A 24,345-nucleotide genomic window follows, 5' to 3' on the forward strand; every position below is an offset into this window, starting at 1 on the left:
AGAAAGTAGCAGGAAGTGTTTGTGCAGTCGTCTGCAGGACCAAACAATGGAAAGCTGATCTTCCTCGGTTCATGTGATTCATGACTGAAGGCAGAAAGCTGGCAGCAGCAGTACAGTACTGAAGGTCCCCGCTGATCTGGGTAAATCTCTGTACTGTTACAGTTGTATTCACGAATGTATCCTGAAGATAAACAGTGTCTGGGTTATTTGAGACGGAAGCTCAGATGTGTCCAGCTGCAGCAGTTCAGACCTGATCTCCATCAAATCCTTGTTAAGCAAATGAGAAATGTGTAGAAGATGATCATGTTTAGATTAGTTTTTCAGCATGTTTTGTTGCTGGGCTCCATTTTTTTATATGCTGCTCATCTGACATTGATATAAAACCCATGCAAAAAAATTAAAGCTGGGAGTCAAAACTAAAATGTTGCAATAATTCTTGATGTGCTGACGTACTACAGTAAGAGGAAACACACAAAACTACACACTGTCCTTGAAGATGATCAGCAGGGTTTCCCTAACAACAAAAGACAGAAGAAAATCTTCTTTGGTCTTTGGTCTATCTTAAGTTTGTGGGAAATTTACTGTAATTAAAACCCACTGTTGTAGAAATTACCATTGTTAGTATCAATTCATCTGCTTATTTTTATTTTTCGTCAATGGCTTTTATTTATCAACTTGTTTATAGATTCAAATGTCAATACACAACTTTGTAGAACTGAAAATTGTGTATTGAAACATCTAATTTTGTCCAACAAACTGTGAGAAACACAAACGTATTCAAATACAGTAAATCCTCACATCATTGGAGCTGGAACCAGAAGATGCTTCCCATGTTTGCTAGAATGGCACCTTAACTCCGCCAAGTCCCAACAGTCTCCTTGAATTCGATCAAGCTGCACCAAATCTCACACGCTCATAGATATCAGTCCCCTATAGATGTACCCTATCCCAAACTGGGAAATTTAGTAGACGAAAAAAAAAGAAAGAATCCATAACAAATTGAATAGGTGTAATAAGCTTTTGTGACAACTGATGAATCATCTGATGGTTATAAATTGTAAATTTGTATGACATGAGATTATTCAGCAGATTTGTGTCTCATTTCTGAGTCACTCTGTGAAAGTCTTGACTCCATCAGTGATGAAGGGACACTGACTCAGGGTTCGTTGACTCATCCCCCCCCCCCCCCCTCTCCTCTGCAGCCCTCTGCTGTTGTTTAAAATGTTTCCTTCCAAAGTTGAACATTGTCGCCACCTGCTGCTCCACAGACCAAACTTCACTGCCGTCCTACATCCTGATTATAGATAAGACTTGTTATGGACTGGCTTTTAATTAGATTTACTTTGGCCAAAAATTTTAGTATCCTGTTTAAATTTTTTTTTTTTACATTTTTTCATTGAACGTTCATTTTCTCATTGTTTTTATCTTATCTCATGTTTGTAAATCACTTAGTGTAGTGCAACATTAATTACTATCGTTATTATTATGATTATTATTATTTTTGTGGTTATTTTTGTAGTTTTAATAATTGTTTTTCTTATCTTCTATATGATTTCAAAGTGAATTCCTCATCCTATGAATCATTTTTATATTTTGTTGTATTTAAAAAAAATCCTAAGTAACTTCACTCTTACGGCAAACACTTGAATGCAACGCATTTACTACTATGGGTAGTGTGGATTCTGAGCTTTCGAGCAGTACGTGAATGCTCCGTGAGCTCTGATTGGCTAGTGGTCGGGACCAAACAGAGCCGTGCTCAGAAAAAGACCGAAGAAGAAGAATAAGAAGCAGCAGCAGCAGAAGGTGAAGAGGAAGAGGAAGAGGAAGAGGAAGAAGTAGAAGAAGAAGAGGAAGAAGTAGAAGAAGAAGAAGAAGAAGAAGAAACAGAAACGGTCAAGTGTCAGAGCGAGCGGGGACAAAAACAGTTCGCTTCCGACCTCCCGGACAGCATGAAACACACTCTGCTGACTGAAGAAAGGTTTTAATTCAACTATTACATTTTGTTCAAGTCCCTACAACTGAAACAAAGGGGCCGCGGCTTTGCGCGCAAGTGCATCTCCCTCGTTTTTCCTCTTCTGCTGCTGGAGGGGGCTAGCTTAGCCCGTTAGCTTAGCAGGGCGACGTTTGCGTGTGCAGGACTTTGCCAACAGGAGCGAGCAGGTTCACCAGGAGGAGCTGCACCGAACCCCCCGACCTGGACGTTACCCAACGGACGCAGCTGCACGCCTCGGCCCCAACCTCGGGTTGTGCACGCGAACGTTTGAACGGAAACAATCAACGCGAAAACAAGAATCGCCCTGCACAACAAGGAAGTCTGAATGAACTTTGCTGCTAGCATCCTGCTAGTGCATTGATTCACTGTGCTGCTTGAAGTGGGGAGGGGGGGTGTTTGTGGACAATTCCATACATTTCCCTGTCATACGGGGCCGGTGCGGCAAGTGAAGCGAGCTCCCGAGATGATTCCCGACAAAGCCCCGAAGGCGGACGTCTTCCACGGGTCCGAGGAGCTGAAGAAGGAGGCGCACATCTCCAGCTTCGAGGAGTATAAAGAGCTCTACGTGAAGTCCATCGAGAGTCCGGACGGTGAGTCTCCGTCCAAGTGTCCGTCATCACACCTGGAGTCCAGTCCACCTGCCTCCGCAGAGCTGCTCGCACTAATCTCCTTTTCAATCGTGCTTTGTTTTTGAAGAACTAACAACTCCCATCTACTTGATCGAACGATTCATGTTTCACGTAGAACATGCCAATCATTTCATGGTCTCGGCTTCTCACGTGATGATTTAAAAAACAACAACAACACTTCAGTCTATTTTAAATGATTATAAGGTTTTGGCTTTGAGTGAAGATTTTGTGGAAATGTGCCTCAACAAGATAAATCAATCCATGAAATAATGATGATGATGATAAGAATAATTTATCAACTGTATATAATAACCTTGAAGATAACCTCCAACTACTTCTACTTCTACTACTAATATGTACTATTTCAACACTTGTAAAGTGGACACTTCTCTGCATTGAGTACTTTTACTTTGTATACTTTATAATAATAATAATAATTGTATTTATATAGCACCTTTTAGAAGTAGCTTCACAAAGTGCTTTCACAAAAACATATAAATCACGGACAATTAAAATCAGCATTCCAACAATAATGCGGTTTTCAGGTCACATATCTGAATAAAAATAAGTAAAAATAAAAAAAGATATAAAAAGACAATATATATTAAAAAACATTTTAGTTTTACTTTACTTTAAGTACATTTTCCTGATTACACTCCCACACGGGGACTTTATCTTGTGGCACAGTATTCTTACGTGTTTTTCAGCAGTGCTCAATGTGTTTCAGTCATTCACTCACAACCTAAAACAGATGTTTTCATTAAACTTCCACCTGCGAATCAATTTCCCAGTTAATTGTTTCAAATGTCAGAAGGTTGTGACAAATAACTGCTCCAGTTTTACAATGTTGGTGGTGAAATCAAGCTTAGTTTTATTTCACATGTTGAAAGAAGTTAGTTAATTATTTACTAATCCAGAGTTTTATAAGCTCTGCTGACAAGTCAAGTGAAGATTGGTTGAAGGAAAAGAAATATATTTTGGGTTTTGGTTCATTGACATGTCAAAAACTAGATATTATAAGACATTGATTTCTTTTTTTACTTTTTTCTAAATAAATGATATTTGATCAAATTTCTGACTGAGAAAATATTACATTAAATAAAAAAGTATTTAGATGCAGCTCTAGTCTTTATGATGAGCTTGAAATGCGAAAGGAACATTTTTACTTCTTTATTTTTGACATTATAAAGGTGCATCCACTCTCAAGTGCTGCATCTTTCAACATGCAACTGCGATGTGCAACACAAGATAATCTGCAATCTTTTGCCATGTATGTGTAAACGGCGCTTGCATCTCCCCGAGTGTGATTTATTGACACATTCATCATTTCACCACAAGGTGTGTGTCCCTCTCTAAGCCCTGTCATTCTGTGTACCAGAGTTCTGGGGAGACATCGCCAAGGATTTCTTTTGGAAGACCAAACAAACGGGTCAGTTCCTCGACTACAACTTCGATGTGACCAAAGGTGAAATCTACATCAAGTGTATGGAGGGAGCCTCCACCAACATCTGCTACAACCTCCTTGACCGCAACGTCCACGAGAGGAAACTCGGCGATAAAGTGGCCTTCTACTGGTCAGTATGAGGCTTTTCATGTGTGTGTATGTGTTTATCAATTTGTTAACTTTGTGCAAAGTCCCTCCACGGTCCTCTTCAGTCCTGTGGCTCTGACAGCACACAGAGGCTACGTCCATACAACTACGTATTTTTATTTAAGCGTTTTAGCTCGGTGTCACAGGTAATCTCCCGAGTGGTGTGGACAACAGGTGTAACCGTAGCAACGGTGATGAGTTTTAAAACTTATTCGGATGTAGCCGGAGTGAAAAAATGGCTCTTGAAGTGTTTGGCACTGCAGTCATGAAGCTGGGTTTGTTTGGCTGATAGCAGGAGCTGCACCGGGGTGTGTTTCTGAGCTCTCACTTCTTTCACATGATCAGTCCCTCCACCATTTATTTTTGAAATTTTTCCTATCAATTTGCAGTAGCAGGTGAAGAGTGAAAAATATTAGCTTTTTTTGTACAAAGCTTTCCCAATATGTTTAAATAATTATATTTTAGACTTTTTATTTCTAATCTGTTTTCAATCCCAGATTGGGTTTGTGCCTGCATTCCCCAGTGCACAAAAGAAAGTGTGTGTTTGAAAGATGTCTTTAAAGCTGTGTGTGTGTGTGTGTGTGTGTGTGTGTGTGTGTGTGTGTGTGTGTGTGTGTGTGTGTGTGTGTGTGTGTGTGTGTGTGTGTGTGTGTGTGTGTGTGTGTGTGTGTGTGTGTGTGTGTGTGTGTGTGTGTGTGTGTGTGTGTGTGTGTGTGTGTGTGTGTGCGCTCTTTGTTAAGGGGAGGGGGGTCAGTTGCCTTTGTGAACACTAACAGGATTGAATACCAGCAGATCCTATGAATGGAGCTGCAGTCATCCTCTCTCCATTGTCTTTCTCTCTTTCTCACATACTTCCCCTCATTCTTTTCTTTTTTTCCACTTCCCACTCTCTCTTTGTCTCTTCTTCCTTTTCTCCTCATCTCCATGTCCCACATAAATATCAAATCTCGATTTTTACTGCTTCTTTATAAACTAGTGCAGTGCCAGTTCAAAACCTCTCTGTTAAGGCCCCAGTCGAATTTTAGTCACGCCTGTTAATTCAAAGGTTATTAATATTGAACGTGCCTCTTTTTCTTCATGCACATAAACCTCATCTGAACATTTCTCTTTTCCTCGGCTGAGGTTTTTCTTTTAATGGAAACACTGCACCGGTTCCTGTTTCTTTTCATCATCATCCTCTTTTCCCCTCATTCGCTCCCGAGTTCTTTCTCGGGAGCTTCACTGCTTCCTCGTTTTTGTGTCAGACTTGTTTCAGGTCACTGATGTGTCCTGTAGTCAACACCACTCAGGGCTGTTAACCCAAGGTGATATCTTCACAGTACTTATTATCTTTTCCAACCAACATTGTAAACCCCCCAAATTATTTGTTTTTTCGTGACAATGAAAATCTAAAAAAAATATATTTGCATTTTTGCTTTACATTTTTCTGGGACTAATTTTCTTTTGGTGAATCCACAAATGATTTCAACCTTAGTAAAGGCTCCAGGTAGAATAATGCAGCTGCAACAAACAATTATTGGTAGTACATCATTTTTTTCAAGCAAAGGATTTGGTGCTTTTCTTTTTTTTATGGATGATGGTAAATGAATTATCTTTAGATTTTTGGATTATTTGGTCCAATAAAAAGTAATTCAAAAGACGTCGCCATGGTCCTCTTTTCTCCACTTAACGTCCCCTTTTCTTGCTCCGAAAATTTCCCTCCTTTAGCCGGAGGGAAAATAAGTACTTACTCTCTTTCAGATGCTTTTTTGTTTTCTTTATTTTGTTCCATCTTCTGAGATCTTTTACTTGTCATGTTTAACTTAAACAAGTGTTTTTCTGACAGTGAGAGTTCTCCTCCCTGATCCCTGACATTTGAACCCCCCCAGTGATGAAAATGGGTGTCACTGTTGTATATTTATAGATGTGTGTACTTGAGAATGACTTTGTGTGTGTGTGTGTGTGTATGCATGTATGTCTGTGTGTGTGTGCCCGCACGCCACTGGTTATAGGTATGTGTATGTGCTATTATCGCTCATAACATTAACATGACCTTCGTTGAAGTAGTTTGTTTCCAGTGTGTGAGCGTGATTCAGAGGCGTGTGCAAGAGTCGGTAATATAACGGTAAAAAAAAAACATTGTCAAAGTCAAATGTATTTATGAAGAGTGCTTTTGAAAAACTACAAATTGCAGTGCACAGAAGTGGTGCTAAAGCTTCGAATTATTTTCACTCAGTCAATGCACAAATTATTTTCTTTATCAGTCTTTTAAAGAGACAGGAGCTATGGTTGAAAAGCGGAGCTGCAGGAATTGACCGGATGTTTATTGAGCATGTAAACCTATTCAAGTAAAAATCCAAATTAAAATTATGAATTTTCACCTGTAGGTGTTAAGCCATTCATTATCATCAGAAGTGAGTGCACCTGGTCTTATCAGATCTGATGTATTTGCAGACTTTGTGTGGGTGTGACCTGATAACGCTGAAAGTACTGTAGGTCACAGTGTTTATACTTTCAGGTGACTTCCTAATATATGCCAGCACAGTCTGGGTCTGAGTCACCCAATGGAAAGTAATGTGAGGAAGGAGGACAAACAACATGTTCTTTTTTATTATTCTTATAATAAATGCAATTATTTATAATAAAGTTTATGGTTAAACTGTAAGATATCAAACTGCAATTAAATTTCTTTGTCATAAGGGTTTGGAAACAACATTATAGGAATCACAAAATATTGATGTATATATTGGCTGTTTTATGTGTATCAGAAATGTTTTACTCCCTGATGTTGATATAGACGTTGCCCCCCAAAAATTCATATCGGTTCTAATGAAAGATTCTATATATTAAAAAAGGAAACAATCTATTGCCTTACTTTCATTATCACAATATATAGAAATATAATGAGTTAACATCTGTAACATCTGTATCCTGATGCACATTGTACCAACAGACTACCCGTCATCTAGAGTTAACCTGCTGCGTCTACTTCAGAACAGCCTTCATACTTTACCATCATCATTTTGTCTTGTGAGACGATCAAGGGGCTGTTGTGTGACTGCGTTTGAGGCGACCTAACTGTGATCACACAACGCAGCTGCTCAGATGTTGTGCTGGAAATGATTATGAAGGTCAGAGCTTTATAGTGTCAGATATTCTGTGAATGCAACTCCCATCGGCCGCCGGTGCCAAACTGGGTCACGGAGACCTTTCAGCTACGCAGGCTTTCCTATGTCCAACATCGAAAACGTTCATTTAAAGAGATATTACACACACTCGTGAAAAACTCTATTGACGCACACAGTATGTCTGGATCAATGAATCACTTTAGCTCGAGCCTGAGCTAAAAGAAATACACCCTCACTGCTGCTGAAAGAGGAATGTGTTATGATCTAATCTTTATTTCTTTTGAAGTGATTTTGTTTTGTGCTGAAACCACCAGAAGGCGAGGAGGCCAACTGATATAGAAAGGTGTTATTGAAAAAAATCTAAAATTCCCTGAAAAATCTGTGAAAATGTAAAAAAATCTTTGATGTTAGTGAAAGTTATAAAAAATATCTTGATCCATGTTTAAATGCGATGGGCTCTTTTTTTTATGTCCCATCCTTCCACCAAGTTTTGTGGAAATCCGGCGTAGGTAATAAAAGGAAAAAGGAATTAGACAACCTGCACCACAGATCTCAAAGCTATAAATAGGACTGATATATATATATATATATGCAGCTTCAGAACACCCTTCCTCATCTCAGCCCACCTCTCTCCCCCCAATCACCAACTGTCAGTCATGTTTTTCAGTTCGTCGACTGCGATGCTGAGAGACGAGCGGGACAACGCTCTAAGCGAGCTCGGCTGTATTTAATAATCCCCAGAGGCAGAACTGTCACAACTCATTCACTTCTCTGTCTGTTCCCCAGATAATGTTGTTAATGTAAAGGTCTTACTGCTACAAATTGGGTGTGTGTGCGTGTGTGTGTGTGTGTGTGTGTGTCGGTAGTGACCTTGAATGATGCTTTTGCAAGCGCGCAGTTCCTCAAACGCCCGGGATGATGGTCTGTTGTGAAAATGGGGAAAGTTGAGACAAGTTCAGTTTCACAACTGGGCCGAAGTTTTACCAAACAAACGTGGCTGTAACAAGAGTGTCGGTTTTTGTGACCTGTTACTTTGTAACTGCCTTATTTGTGTTGTAGTTGAGACGACACAGTGGAGGAAGTTATGAAATAGTGACACAAGAGACCAAACATGATAAACCGGTTTGATCCGCAGTGTGTACATTTTGTCTAAAGTTGAATGGAAATTTAGTTAAAACTATGATTATGCTAAATGTCCTGTGAGACTTTTCAAACCCAAACCACATCCAGAAGCAGCCTCTCTTTTAGGTACGAGCGCCTCATCTTGTGTCGGCCTATCAGATCCAGGTTCATGCGTGTCCCCCCTGTGTTTTGTTTGTGTTGCCCTGCATGCGACTGCCCTTCTTGCCAGGGGCCAAGTTCTTGGGCCAGTTCTTGTGCAGGGCCCAGTTGATATTGGGCTTTAGTGGCGCATATTTCCCCACAGACCAGTTGACACACAGTAATCCTGGATGTTTCAGGGCCCCTGAGTCGTGGGACACTGGACTCTGCCCAGCTGGTTATTGCAGCCCTGAGCTCAGTGTGTGAAAGTGTTTTTTGAATATGGGGAAAAAGTCAGTTGCTGATTTAAAAAATGTTTTTTTGTTATTAAACATGTTGTTTAATTATTTGTTTTTACATATGTGATGAAACCAGGGTTGGTTCTGAAAATACAATGTTGTTTGTTCACATGCTTGTCTGTGTATGAATTTCAGGGAAGGCAATGAGCCCGGTGATGAGTTGACGGTGACCTACAGAGAGCTGCTGCAGAGGGTCTGTCAGTTCGCCAACGTCCTGAAGTCTCAGGGTGGGTTCACACCGCCTGATTCACAGCCAAAACTGCGGCTGCACTGATTTGATTGAATCAGTTTTTTAGCATCACAGCATCTGTAGCCTGAATTAACCTCACGTGAAATTGATCCCAGAGTGGGACATTGAATTTACATTTGGTGTGAAAAAAGAGAGCACTGCTATTGAACCTCTACTCTTTGTTGATATATATTAGTTTCCCAAACTGAATCTGTTCTTAAATACTGTTTTATTTTACTGCAAATAACATGAAGAACCAATGACTTGTAGATTTAACATATCCTGACTCTTTCCCTGGTTTATTGGTGTTTAATTTATGTTATGATGGAGCAAAGTTAGTTGATGTGTGTCCCTCAACTGTCTGACCTCATCTGTAGGTGTGAAGAAGGGTGACCGTGTGTCCATTTACATGCCCATGGTGGTTGAACTGGTGGTAGCCATGTTGGCCTGCGTCCGAATCGGAGCCGTTCACTCCATAGTGGTGAGTTTATAAAAACAAAACAAAACACTCATATTGAAGACCGTGTGTACAGGACATCACTAGGAGTGAGATAAAAGATGGACGCTAACACTGTCTGTGCTGCTGTGTACAGTTTGCAGGATTCTCTGCGGAGTCTCTGTGTGAGAGGATCATGGACTCCCAGTGTTCACTGCTCATCACTGCAGGTCAGTTTAGGATTAAGAAAATACATGAAAACAAGTCTTCATTGCAGGTTTCCAGGTTTTACATAAATGCAGTAAATGCAGGATGGAGGCTGTGTTAGTTACATTATACACATGAAGATAATGACGATTGCAAAGCCAGTACAGACCAATTTATAATTTAAGGCTTTATTAAAAATAATTCTTCAATTTGTGTCAAAAGCACAATATCTAAGCTATTTTGGGTAGATATTTCATCTCTGTACAACTGGAGAAAGTGGAGACTCATGGTCCATCTTGATATACAGACTATGATGTCACGTCTTAGTGAGTCGAGCTGAAAGGTTGAAATAAGTAACCGGCAGAGCCGCAGGCGGCGTTGTAACCAGTAATCAAAGTCTTATTATCTGGATTAGAGTCTGCGGATGTAAACCTGTTAATCCACTGGGCTAATGGCCAGTGATTGGAGTGTGCGCGCGCGCGCGCGCGCGCACACACACACACACGCACACGCACACACACACACACACACACACACATATGACGTGTGAATTGTTCTAAGACGCCTATTTAAGATGATTAAAATATTTGATAAAAGAATCACGTTCATATATTACGTATATTTTTCTTTGCTAAACCTAGTCTGACTGCATCAAAAATTCTGCCTCTTTACTTTGTCTCTCTTGTTCTCTCACACTCACTTTCTTCATTTGTGTCACTCTCTATGTTCACATATATATTTATTTATTAATCTCATTCGCTCAGACGGGTTCTATCGAGGAGATAAGCTGATCAACCTGAAACTCTTAGCTGATGAAGCACTGCAGAAATGCGGAGACAAGTAAGATGTCCAGGAACAGACACACACACACACCCACACCCACACACAACTGTAGTTGCAGAAGAAATTCATGGTCAAGAAGTCGTACTTCTCATTAACGAGGACTCTTATAATACATTTACGAGCTTTTCAGTCAAACCATCCCAACTACACTCTTTACCCCACATTATGCCTTAATCATAGATCTAACTACAAGACACACAAGACAAACAAAATCCCTGTAGATCAAGAATGGCACACCATAGAGCACATACCTCCACCGAGGCCCGAAACAGTCCCCTCATGAATCCACTAGATGCAGATTTTTATTTGGATCCGCAAACAATGGGAACACAGTCCCCAAAATATGCCTGATATGTTTACCTCGCGACCTGAATCCACGCCAAAATTTGATGGGTTCTTTCTTGACCCATGTCCCATCCTTCCACCAAGTTTTGTGGAAATTTATTCTGTAGTTTTTGTGTAATCCTGCTGACAAATAAACAAACAAACAGACAGGGGTGAAAACATAAACTCCATGGATTCGTCCCAGAGAACACACTGAACATTAAGAAAAGCTGGAGCCAAGTGAGGTGCTCACTGTGATTGTGATTGGCTACCATGTTTCTGTTTCCGTCTCTGTGCAGAGGTTTCCCAGTGGGGAAGTGTATAATGCTAAAGCACTTGTCCAAAGAAGCAGAGGAGACGTCTCTGGGTTCTCAGTCTCCTCCAGCCAAGCGATCCTGTCCTGATCTGCAGGTAAATGACAAAAAAAAACAACGCAGTCCAAGGTCGAGGGGTCACTGAACATCAGCTTACTCTGTCGTGGTTAAATCATCCCATCACAATACCATTATCGTGCATCTTTTACATGTTTAATTTAAGTTCACATCATTATGATGTTTTTTCCAATGACAATTAATCCCATGAAAAGACCAAAGCCAACGATGAGAGTCTCTGATTAACTACAGACCATGTTGTGATTACTATCTCCCATCAACATGTTAACGTCCTGACCAGAGTACTCAGTGGTTATTTCTACATCAAAGTGTTTCCCTGGACTGCGGCATCCGCGCGATAGTCTGATTCTTGCCGACACAATTTCATAATGATCTGAAAGTTCGCTTCTCATAATAACATAAAAGACCTCAAACTCAAGCACTGTTACGTCATTGTAGAGCTATGTGCAGAGATCTTTGCCCTGCAAAAATAATCGTGTTTCCGTCCTCGGCCAACAGAACTCTTTTGCTGCTTTATCCTATCACGGACTCAACATAACACGTGCCCTTTCTGTGCCTGTCATTCGGGTGTGCATGAGAACATTCACAATAGTATTGCTGGTTTGGGTCTTGTCATGGGGTTAATTCACATTAAGACAAAAATAAGATTCTCCTCTGAATATCAGTGTACAGTTTGATGGCTCTAAATTCTGCCCGAGGAGTGGTTTTGTCAGCCAACAGACATTCTTCCCAACCTTTCCTCGACTGTTTGTATGATTTGTTTGAAATATTCGGAAGCACTGTGGGTCTTCTTTTCTGTGGAACTCATACCTGTATAATCTTTATTCATTGATTTAATCTCTCAGATAATCAATCCTCCAAAAGCTCCTAAATCTTCTTTCTCAGCTTGATTTGACATTTTCGACCCTGTTTTAAATAAAACTTTGTTCTTTGATTTGGGTTTTTAAAATAACCAATCACCCTCATTAACTTCTCCTTCCTCCTCCTCCTCCTCCTCCTCCTCTCTTCCCTCCTGTACAGCAGGAGAAACAGGCAGGGAGAGTAAGGAAAACACGTCCTGTTCCGCAGGTATTTTCATGCCCTTCTCCCTCCCCTTCAATCTCCCCTAACATGTTTGTTTTACTTTTAAAGGGGAATAGCGGAATTTTCTCACAGGCAGAATTTACATTTTACTGCTGTTAAAAGATTAAATAACTCAGAAGAAAACTTTGATCCCAAGTAATGCCTTTTTAGAGTTTTGAGGCAATTGTTGTTGCTGCTTTGTTGTTTTTACAACAAACTGTGATTATTGACAGTTCAGATGACATTTGTGAACATGAGAAATTATTTCATTTAAAAAAAATTAGCAGCTGCAGTATGAAACTGACGCAATCAAATTAAAACATGTCATGTCATCACCGATGACTTGTCCTCTTTTGATTTGTGCTACAGTCTGCAGCAGAATCAAAATTGAGTCCTAGAGTTAAACAAACAAAGGGGAATGGATATGATGTCGTAAGAAATTCATTCATTCATGTTTGTAAATGTTTGCTGGACTGTCTGACTGAAGTCATTGGTGTAAAATGTAAATTCTGTGAAGTTGGATTAACACCGTTTCTCTTTTTGTGTTGTTGTGAACACTTTCTGTTGCGGTTGTAAACTTTTACGTTGGACTGCACACTGTTCGGCGGAGTCGAGCATCTTTAGATTTTGTACACAACAAAATGAGTTGGCTCTGAAATGTGTTGTGTATTTTCCTTAATAACGTAACTACTGTGACACTTTTCTCCTTTACTTACTCACCACCTGTCAGAAAGAATCAGGACTCTGTCGCTGGGCTTCACTTGGTTTTAAATATACATTCCTCAGATTAAATCCTCAGATTAGACCCCGTTTCTCTGTAGGTAAAATTTGAGTTGCCTTGAGTAGATTTGTGTGTGTGTGTGTGTGTGTGTGTGTGTGTGTGTGTGTGTGTGTGTGTGTGTGTGTGTGTGTGTGTGTGTGTGTGTGTGTGTGTGTGTGTGTGTGTGTGTGTGTGTGTGTGTGTGTGTGTGTGTGTGTGTGTGTGTGTGTGTGTGTGTGTGTGTGTGTGTGTGTGTGTGTGCTAGATAGATAGATAGATAGATAGATAGATAGATAGATAGATAGATAGATAGATAGATAGATAGATAGCTCTACATTTTGTCCAGATGAAGATACAAACAGACTCCTGATTCTTTCTCATCAACCTGTTTGTATATGAAAATATACAGAGCAGCCCTGTGTTTTCTCTTATGTGCATGTTTCCAGCGTTGCTACATACAGTATCTGACATCCTCCTTTCTGGATGAAACTACATCCCGACGTTCGTGCGACACCTGACGTCGTCATCCCCCTTTTTTCAACAGTAATGGCTTCAAATTCTTCTGTACGTGCTGGTGATGTGGTTCAGCTGATAAAGATTGAAACAGACTGAAACTGCATCACAAAAGTTTATGAACGGTTTACTTTGCCATGTGCTTAGAAGAACCTCAACATGGAGGAAACGCTTTGGTCGTAGCTGAAAACACAAGGCTCTGCCAACAAGATCTCGTCTTTAACAGATCTGTGTGAATTTTCCTCTTTAACCATGAGAACAATGTTATGGCAGATGATTCTGTGTGAAAGACGCTGAGTGGACTCCACTCAGACTCCACTGTTAACTTTTTACTGGAGTAAAAATCTGTTTGTACACAGCATCCTCAGAAAGGGTTCAGGCCCCTTTCATTTTCCCCACATTCGGTGTAGATTTAATCATAAATTGATAAAATTGCACTTCAATCTATGCTTAGTAAATCATGATAACAAAATGAAAACGTGTTTTTAGAGTTTTTCAGTTCGAATTTATTTTAGAAAAAATGTGGTGGGTTAGTTACGGACCCTTCCTCCCGTTGTACAAAAATGAAGCTCAAATATCTCCGATAAGGGAGCCGCCCATCTTGCACTTGCGCAGTAGTGATCGTGGAGTGGAACCGCGATATATCGAAGTCTTGCCCATACACGAGCTCGACCAATCCTAAATCAGTCTCAGATGTCAGTCATAATGTCTCAGCCTGTTTTTAATTGCATCAAATAACTAATTAAACCAAACTTATTAGAAACATGAAAACCCGAACAGACATCAGTGTGATATGAACTACTTCAAATGACAGAAGCCCTCTTTGAGAAACATAGATTTAATGTGTAATTTGATGTTTTTTTAATTTGGTCTGTGTCCCATTCGCTAACATGGAAGGGGTGGGGTTTATTAGCTATACTGCAGTCAGCCACCAGGGGGCGATCCAGATGATTTGGCTTCATTTTTTTGGGAGCTTGTCATCCATCCATGTCATCCATCTTCATATACTGTCCGTGGTTTTTGTTTCATTTTCTCTCAGACAGTAAGTGACCCAGCTCTGATTGACACACTTGGTCAAAACTGCACCTTGTGATTCACTGTAACTCAGATCTAGAGTTTTCACTGTAATTTCTCTGTCTCTCTGTCTGTCTGTCTATCTATCTGTCTCTCTGTCTCTCTCCGTTTCTGTTTCTCTCTGTCTGTGCTAGTTTGCGAGGTGTGCTTGTATCTTTGTAAAACGAACTAACTCTCGCTTGTGTGTTTTAGATTGTAGAGACGCTGGTTAATCTATATGTTGAGTTGATTGACGGGGATTTTAATAAAAACTCTGGACGTTGTCACTTGTCCTCTCTCTCTGTTTGTTTGTTGATGTCCATGTTCGTGTCTCTTCTTTTGTATGTGTTTCTTTTTCTTTTGTTTTAAATTTCATACCAGGTTCCGTGGAACCCCGAGGTCGACCTGTGTTGGCTCACTCTGGTACGAGGAGCTTCAGATGAGTGTGAACCAGAGTGGTGTGACTCTGAAGATCCTCTGTTCATCCTCTATACAAGCGGCTCAACCGGAAAACCAAAGGTAATCTCTCACACACACACACACACACACACACACACACACACACACACACACACACACACACACACACACACACACACACACACACACACACACACACACACACACACACACACACACACACACACACACACACACACAACAATTAGCTGATTGTACAAAAACATTATTGAAGCCAATTTGTAATTGAAGGCTTTAACTAGATACCATCAACTTTTAAAGAGATCATACATCATGTTTACTCTTATTTCTCGGTCATTACCCGCCGTCCTCTGCTCTCGTCTGCAGGGAGTTCTTCACACAGTCAGCGGCTACATGCTCTACACCGCCACCACCTTCAAACTGGTGTTCGACTATCAGCCGGATGATGTTTATTGGTGCACGGCCGACATCGGCTGGATCACCGGACACTCCTACATCACCTACGGCCCCCTGGCTAACGGCGCCACCAGTGTGCTGGTGAGTGCAGGCAACTATGGGACTATGGGATGACTCAACTTCCTGTTTTCACGAACTCCAGCCAACTTGGCCCACTGTCGCTCTATTGTGAACTAAAGAAGTGACCAACACAGACTTTTTAATTCATCCTATAATTTATATTAATGGTGTTCTGTGTAGAACATTTAATTCTCATAACCACCTGACAAATACAATTTTTGTGTTTAAAAAAAAAAAAAAAAATGAGAACAACTCAAGAGTATGTCCAGAGTTCAGGCTGAAACAATCTGAGCATTTTTGAACGTTTGGTAAATTGTATTCAGTAGAAAAACTGACACAGTCCCAGTTCCCCGAACCTGAAATATGTCCTTAAGATCTTTGTTTCACTGTTTCTGGTGCTTGTGTTTCTGTGCTTACTCACTGTTTTGTGTGGGTGTTTCAGTTTGAGGGCCTGCCCACCTACCCGGACGTGAGCCGCATGTGGGAGATAGTGGACAAATATCACGTGACCAAGTTCTACACGGCTCCGACCGCCATCAGGCTGCTGATGAAGTACGGCAGCGAGCCGGTGCAGAAGTGAGTCCGCCTCTTTATTTGTGTTCTGAATTGTCTTTCAGAATGAGGTGAAAAATACTTGCATTTCCATTATTGTGCTCCACAAAGAAATGTAGTGTACTTTCTGAATATAAGAAAGAAAACGGAAAGAATCAAATCTCTTGGCTCTCTTCGTCTCATCCCTTTTTTGTCCCTTTTTCTGTCTTCCATGTCTTCTAACTGACCCTCTGTCTCCGTCTGCAGGTACAAGCGAGAGTCTCTGAAGGTTTTGGGGACGGTGGGAGAGCCCATCAACCCCGAGGCCTGGCAGTGGTACTACACCGTGGTGGGAGAGAGGAGATGTCCTATTGTCGACACCTTCTGGCAGACAGAAACTGTAAGTTTCAGTCTCACTGTGAAAGGAAGGGAAGCATTTGTCTTAATCATTTAAACATGTTGAAAAAAAAAAATGAAAGAGATGAACATTCACTCACTCCCTAGTGGAACAACAGTTCACTCACACCATGTGGGATATAAAGCATTTTTCTGTTTCTGTCCTTCAGGGCGGACACGTGTTAACTCCTCTACCTGCCGCCACACCCATGAAACCAGGATCTGCTGTGAGTAAATAACATACAAAGAAAACACACACAATATATTACAATAACCTACATGGTTTTTTAACTGTGGTGCTTCAAAAATGTGAAACAAGGCTTGTGCATATAATTTATTGTGTTAAAAAAAAGCACTGTTCACACTTTGGAAGTAGTTTTAAAAGGCTTTAAACACATTTAAAACCAAGTGAAAGTGGGGGGAAAACATCCAGATCCACTACAGACAATTTAATGGGTTCTTCCTTGGGCCAACGATCCACAAAATGTCACGGATATTGGTTCAATAGTTTTTAATAACCTCCTTGGCTGAGATAAATAACCACATTCTGTTGCTGCCCTCAATAAGTTAAAGACATGGGGATCATGATTGACAGCAGAGACTGACCCGATGGCAGCACCTGTTTCCTCCTGGATATTTTTGTTTAATTTCTTCATGTCGTTTTGTTCCCGTCTTCCAGACGTTCCCGTTCTTTGGAGTGGTGCCGGCCATCTTGAATGAGTCTGGAGAAGAGCTGGAGGGGCCGAGTGAAGGATACCTGGTCAGGATTATCATTGACATGTCTTTAAACGATCCGAAAACCGGCGTATTCACAGCATTGCGTCATCGCTGTGTCCCCACGTGTTGACCGCTCGCTGCTTCTGCCTCCGAACAGGTGTTCAAACAGCCGTGGCCCGGTGTGATGAGGACGGTGTATGGAAACCAGCAGAGGTTTGAAACCACCTACTTCAAGAAGTTCCCAGGATACTACGTCACAGGAGACGGTGAGAGAGGGGAAACCGGACGGAGAAACATTTTAGAGTCGAATGACACAAGGATACTGCACACGGATTTCAGTATTTATTTGTATAGTAGTATTTTTTTAGTTCCTTGGGACTAAACGTAGAAACACAGGTTACTATACACATGGCCTTTTCTGCCTCCAACCACAAGCCTGTGATCAAGAAGTGATGATCATAAGTCATCAAAAGGAGACGGAAGGCGAGTAAGGAGCCTGGGCTGCAGCGAAGCCTGCTGTGCATGCAAATGTGTCGTCTGCAAAGAAACAGATGTTGAAGTACTGAGAGGAAAGAATGATGCCATTTATAGTGTCAACAGAAGAGCGTCTCACTCACTTTTCATCCTTTCACTCGCTCCGTTTCTCTGCGTGTTTTCCCTATGTGTTTTTTGTAACAATGCATTCACCCCACAGGTTGCCGCAGAGATAAGGACGGCTACTACTGGATAACAGGGAGGATAGATGACATGCTGAATGTCTCGGGTAAGACTTGTGACCAGTCCGCCGGCCAAACAGGACCAGGAGTTTTAGTTTTTTTTAAATGGCCAAAGGTTTTCCAACTGATTTTCACTTGTTCAACAAAAACAGCAGCAGCAGCAGCGAGAAATTAGTGTTTCAAATAGAGTTGCAACGATGAGTTGATTAATCAATTAAGATTTTAAGTTTTTTGGTAAAATATGAGTAAAAGACGATCAGGAAACATTCCCCACTCTGACTTCATCCGCTACGCTCAGGTAAACACTTCTGTTCTGTCCCGGTCTCTGCTCCCTCCAGGTCACCTGTTGAGTACAGCGGAGGTGGAGTCGGCTCTGGTGGAGCACGAGGCTGTCGCCGAGGCTGCGGTCGTGGGCAGACCACATCCTGTCAAAGGAGAGAGCCTCTACTGCTTCGTGACTCTCAATGATGGCGTGACGTACAACCGCACGCTGGAGGCAGAACTCAAAAAACAAGGTTGGTAAACGCGGCTTTTAGAAAATTATTTCCAGGTAGCTCACCTGAAAATTGTATTCTCGTCAACTAGGAAGAGCCTCTGGAAAAGCTTTTCAAATCACCACAGGACTGCACCGAAACCCCAATTGCTTTCTTTGGTAAAGAAAAAGGATCTGATCCTATTCAAGTTTAAAAGTGCTTCAGGAATCTGATGTCTTTGGTGTTTTCACAGTGAGGGAGAAGATCGGTGCCATCGCTACACCGGACTTCATTCAGAACGCTCCTGGACTCCCCAAGACGCGATCAGGTCAGTTTACAGGAAATGAAAATGACGGATGGATGAGGCAGAATAGCTCTTCATTGACGCACACACTCAGAAGATCACAAAGTTAAACGAGCCTATCCTGCCTGACATGCAGCACTGACATGCAGTATGTACAGATGTAATCTGTCACTTTTCCTCTTCTAGTCTTATGTTATGTATGTTGTTCAGTTGTGTGCTTACTTGATCCCAAATGTTTCCTTTGATTTTTGAACTTCTGAGAGAAATCTGTAGGTTTAAACAAAGGTTTCATTCGATCGCCTGTCAGTGGCGCCAGTTTTCGCCGCCCTCAAGTGGCCAAAATTGGCAGTTACTGCAAGTTTAACACAATAAATTATATGCACACTTACATTTTATACTATTAATTGTTTTTGGTCCAGTCTGTAGTGACCATTCCAACAGGAAAATAAATCATTGTTTTTCGTAAATCTGTGACAACTCTGATTCTCCCTCCTGCACCACGAAGAGACAGGTTGTAAAATAAAGACGGTCCTTTAAAGCGTACAACTCTTATTTTTATACTCTTTATACAAATATATCTCACTCTCTTTCTTTCCTTCATTTTTTTTTTGTGACCTTCACGTTCCCCTCCACTCTCTCTGTTGCTGCAGGTAAGATCATGCGACGGGTGCTCCGCAAAATCGCCTGTGATGAACGGGACCTGGGCGACATCTCCACGTTGGCCGACTCCTCGGTCGTCGAGCAGCTTTTCCAGAACAGATGCTGCACGGCTGTGTGACGGCCATCCGAGGTCCTCGCTCCGACTGCAGCCGCACACCGGTGGCCACAAACTCAACCAGGGAAGAAGAAGAAGAAGGAAAGGATAAAGAGGAGGAGGAGAAATTCTACGAACTCGGTCTTGTCTAGAAAACAACCTTCAGCCCCTTGATGATGATGGGTGGTGTACAGCACAGCCACAAACAGAGGTTTTTTTCTCTATATGTAAGAAAAATGTGCAGCAGGTATCAACTGAGAATCTGCCACAAGCGACACCTAGAATTTAATAAATACATTGTTCTGTAGGATTTAAAGTTCTCCACAGTTGCTGCTTTTGGAAATATTCAAAGAAATGACAGCGAGAAGCTAGAGGTTGTTTTAGGGTAAGACCGTCCTTTGTTTTATCCTCATGTTTTAGCCAATAATATAGGCAGCAATATATAACGTGTAACTGCTCAGTCAAAGTATAGAACCAGCGCTGACACGGCTCCGCCGTGGTTAAAAGACGCTTATTCTACACCGGAATAAGGCTCGTGTGAAGTTTCACCTGTAGTTCCTAAATCAACAAGTATCCTCTCCTCACTCAATGCCATAGTACTGTTATGTACACAGATTATCAGCTACATTTCTACTAGTTTAAATTTTTATTGTAATTTTTTTAAATTACAGAGGATTTGTTGGGTATGTCAGGTTGTGTGTCTGCACGCTCTTATGTTTTCTTTCTTTTTTTTTAATTGTAGTCGCAGGCTCGTTCTGTCGGTCCGGTGAAAACCGCAGAGAAAGTTTGTTGAGTCTCACGTGGCTCGGGAAGCCAAACCGCTGAGTTCCAGTCTCAAAAGCTCCAAACCAGCTGCAGGTCTGATGATAAAAAAGGAATTATGTTGTTCTAAACCAAAATGATCATTGAAAAATAGTTTGACATAGAATTCATTACCCAATCAGACTTGACAGTGTTGTCTGAGATTGAAATGTCACAATGTGTGACAGCTACAATAACCGGGGTGAAGCGAGTGTGCATCAAGTCTTGATCATAATGTGTGAAAACAATAAATAAGTCATTTAAATCAAAGCAAAGGTAAAAGGAACATGAGAGTATTTCATCTCATATTTATTGAAAAAAATCACCTAAAAGGAAAATACTAGTGAAATCATGATTTGTTGTTGTTTTTATTATTATTTTTGTCATCTGTCAAAATATTCCATGTAAAAAAACAGGACCAGTGTGTTAGTCTGACTCTCAGCACCTCCCTCCCCTGTGGCTCCAAGCTTGGAGCCCATCGGTCACTACCATAGAGTGTAAATAAAGATGGACGACACATCTCCACTTCCTCACGTTGTACAAAAAATGAAGCTGACTATCCGGGATATGGCCGCGCGCCATCTTGCTCTTTGGACATCATTTGGTGCCGGAGTCTTGCGTAGTCATGATCATGGAGTGTGGAGCTGCAGTATCAAGGTCGTGCCACCAGTAGATGTCGCCCATCTTCATATACAGTCTACGAAGCAGGAAGTGTCTAATGAAAAAACCTCTATTGCAATATGGGAAGTGGGGCCTGCAGTATTTCAAAAATCAACAACTTATTTTGACCTGTGGCCTTTTTGTCTGTCCGTCTCTCGGCAACTGCTACAGTTGTACATTTGAACATTAACCCATCGGATGTTCAAGCACATCACCAGATCAGATCCGTAAACTGGTTTTCATGAACATGCAGTCGGTTGACTACACATCAGAGCTACCAGCTGGTTTGGGGCTTGAAAGGTTTCAAGGTCTTAGTTTCCTTTGCAGACATCTGTGATTGTGATTTGAGAGAAGCAGGGCCTCGTTGAGATTTCATCATTATTATTTTTCTTAAATCTTATTCTGATTTGTTTCTGTTTGAGTCTCAATGTGCCAACCTCAGTAACAGTGGAGCCGGATGTATAAAGTTAATAACTGTATCTAATGTTAAAAAGTGCAGCTGCTTCTTTGATTCTTGCGTGTTTTTTTGTCTGAATAATAACTCGGGTGGAGGAAAGAATTTAGTTTTGTTTTATTTCTGCCTCTGTTCATCCTTAGTTTTCCTGGTTTGTATCAAAGTGTATGCAAATGACGGTAAATGAACATGACTACTGCCTCTCACCCTCAGTCTCTGGCTCTTCCTTCAGAAAACCTCATTCGGGAGCATTTCAGGTGCTTCTGCAACTTTATTGCTAAAGTTTCACATATTCAAAAACAATAACTTTGATGTGTAAAATCAGTGGAATTCAACTATTTTAATAGAACATTTTCAGTTCCCTTGTGCCTCAGTCCTGGATACATCCCCCACATTACTCATAAAGTTTAACTTTGCTCGAACGGTCCCTCCCATTTTTTAAATTTATTTATTTAGTTAATAATAGGAATGTTTTTCTGTTGGTGATTAGGTTGTGTACATGTAGCTCTCATTTTTTAAAGGAGTAATCCAGCAGTTTTAATTTATCACACCTACATAAAGTTTGTCGGCTTGTGAGGCAGAGCAGAATAGTAAAACGTATAGTAAACGTATAGTTTTATTACAAAAATATATATATAAAAGTATTCTACAACCTGCTGTGTGCATTCCTTTTATCACATTTGAAATTATTTACACTCCCAAATGCCAGGTGTAAATAATCAGCTGAGTACAGAAAAAAATAAAGTAAAAAATAAAGAGTAATAAAGTGAGTGATTCAGCGCTGTCCAGAGGGCAGCATGTTGTCAGTGCACCAGTTCAAACTACGTCACCGAGTCACCTTCAGGTGTGACTGAACCTTCGACATTGTAATATGATTTATGTTTCTTTGACAGATCACCTGCTCATATGTGAGCATTCCTTGGCAAACCTACACTGTAGTAAGATCTCTGTTTTGTATTATTTTTCACCCCAACATTTTTCTTTACTATCATATCATTTTATTTATATATATGTATATGTGTATATATATATATATATATATATATATATGTATATGTATGTATATGTATATGTATGTATATGTATATATATATATGTATATATGTATGTATATATATATGTATATGTATATATATATATGTATATATATGTGTATATATATGTGTATATATATATGTATATATGTGTATGTATATATACATATATATGTATATATATATGTATATATGTATATATACGTATATATACATATATATATGTGTGTGTATGTATGTATATATATGTGTGTGTGTGTGTGTGTGCGCGTGTGGGGGTGTGTGTGTGCGTGTGGGGGTGTGGGGGTGCGTGCGTGCGTGGGTGACTGAAAAACTGTGTGCTGTTAGTTTCTGGAAGAGATTATTTCCTGAGCATATTGCAATGTATCAGATGGTTTTTTTCCCCTCCTATTTCTAAGACCATAAGTCTGTCTGTATTAGGATTTTCATCTAATTACCCCCCCATCATACGTTTCGTGATCCTCAAAGAAATTAAGCACGTTTCCAGAAATGCATTTTATATGATTAAGGTGCAGCAGAGAGGCTTCTCTGAATGTGCTGACTGAAATGTAATGTAAATGTTCTCTCCAAGGCCGTCGTCCATCATGTTCGGAAGAGGATCAGGGCCACACGTGAAAAGTTGATTTCAGTTCTGACTCTGAACCCAGAGTTTGGACTTTATTCTCATAAGTCTGACTTCAGACTCCCACCGCTGTTTGACGGTTTGTGAAAGCGTTGTGTTGTGATGGGGCGTTCAGCAGCTTCCTGTGCTAAAAAATATATATGGTTGTATTTGTGTTTACTTTTTATTTATAGTTAAGTTTCATGGTTAAACGGTAAAATATCAAATCGTGGATATGTGTCTTTGTCATCATGGTTAAATAACGACATCATGTCGCAGATGATTTGCAGAGATTCCCGTAAGCGTTCAAGTTTCCAGGTTCAAGGTTTACTTTATTTGCCCAAATGAGGAAATTTGATTTGCAGCCGTGGTTCACATGCAACAAGTATACACAAAGACAACATCCACTATGTCAACAACACACTCAAAAGGCTACAAATATGCAGCTGGCACAGGGACTGGAAGTTCACGCCAACTACAAAATGCAAGTGCGTTAAAGTACAAAAGTACTAGAAATGGAAGATGTAAACCAAATACAATTCGGCCAAAGTGCCGACGTACAAATGTACAAGGTAGTGCAAGGAATACATCCAAAGTACTATCTGCCAATAAGCATTTCAATAGCCCTCAGGATAAAGGCTGAAGACCTGAGGGCAATAAATGAAACTCCCTCTGAAGTTGATGGTCCTGACAACCCTAGATAGCCTACGTTCTCCTGAGCGCCTGCCATGTCCAAGAAACTGGCACAACTCCCCCTAGAGGTCTTAACACGTCTACTGAGTCTCCTCTTATCTAATTAATAGTACTTCTCAAGCATTTGTGCCGCGCGACTCTGCAGTAAGTGTCTTGTGTTTTTCTGGCAACGGATAAAAGGTCAGAGTCCCACATTTTGAATATCCAGCCATCCACTCCACCAAACTGTCTGCGAGGTTGAGGAGGACAGCCACTGTTTGTGCAGCCACAAGAGGGCGATCGCTGTCAGTCTCGGAGAAACCTCCAAACTACGGATGGATATTTAGTAATGCTAATGTCGTGACAGTAGGGGAAGATGTCATGTCACCAGCGCGTTGACTACACACACTCTCTCCACACACTCCCTTTGTTACATTCAGTAGAGAAAAGATTCACAAATGAAATTTGCCACAAATGAGTCGGTTTGTGTTTTCGGCTGCAAAGAAAACAAACACAAGGTCGACCACTTTGCAAACACTCCCCATGTCAGTTTTGT

At 40.8% G+C, this 24,345-nt stretch overlaps 1 protein-coding gene across 2 annotated transcripts; it reads left to right on the forward strand.

The window, feature by feature from the left end:
- Window positions 1–1,795: 1,795 nt before the first annotated feature.
- acss2 (acyl-CoA synthetase short chain family member 2) lies at window positions 1,796–21,667 on the forward strand. Of its 2 annotated transcripts, XM_035645508.2 has the most exons (19): window positions 1,797–2,583; window positions 4,001–4,196; window positions 9,015–9,106; window positions 9,486–9,589; window positions 9,702–9,774; window positions 10,516–10,591; window positions 11,218–11,329; window positions 12,331–12,378; window positions 15,080–15,217; window positions 15,506–15,676; window positions 16,098–16,231; window positions 16,454–16,586; window positions 16,753–16,809; window positions 17,262–17,342; window positions 17,457–17,565; window positions 17,994–18,062; window positions 18,354–18,530; window positions 18,742–18,816; window positions 19,443–21,667. In XM_035645508.2, the coding sequence occupies exons 1-19, from the start codon at window positions 2,457–2,459 to the stop codon at window positions 19,568–19,570; spliced, it is 2,100 nt and encodes a 699-aa protein (XP_035501401.2). In that variant the 5' UTR covers window positions 1,797–2,456; the 3' UTR covers window positions 19,571–21,667. The 2 variants fall into 2 exon arrangements, with proteins under 2 accessions (XP_035501402.2, XP_035501401.2); XM_035645509.2 differs by lacking the exon at window positions 12,331–12,378 and having other exon boundaries at window positions 1,796–2,583.
- The last annotated feature ends 2,678 nt before the right edge of the window (window positions 21,668–24,345 follow it).

The sequence above is a fragment of the Scophthalmus maximus genome, chromosome 3 (assembly GCF_022379125.1).
Source record: "Scophthalmus maximus strain ysfricsl-2021 chromosome 3, ASM2237912v1, whole genome shotgun sequence".
In the NCBI taxonomy this organism is placed as follows: Eukaryota; Metazoa; Chordata; class Actinopteri; order Pleuronectiformes; family Scophthalmidae; genus Scophthalmus; species Scophthalmus maximus.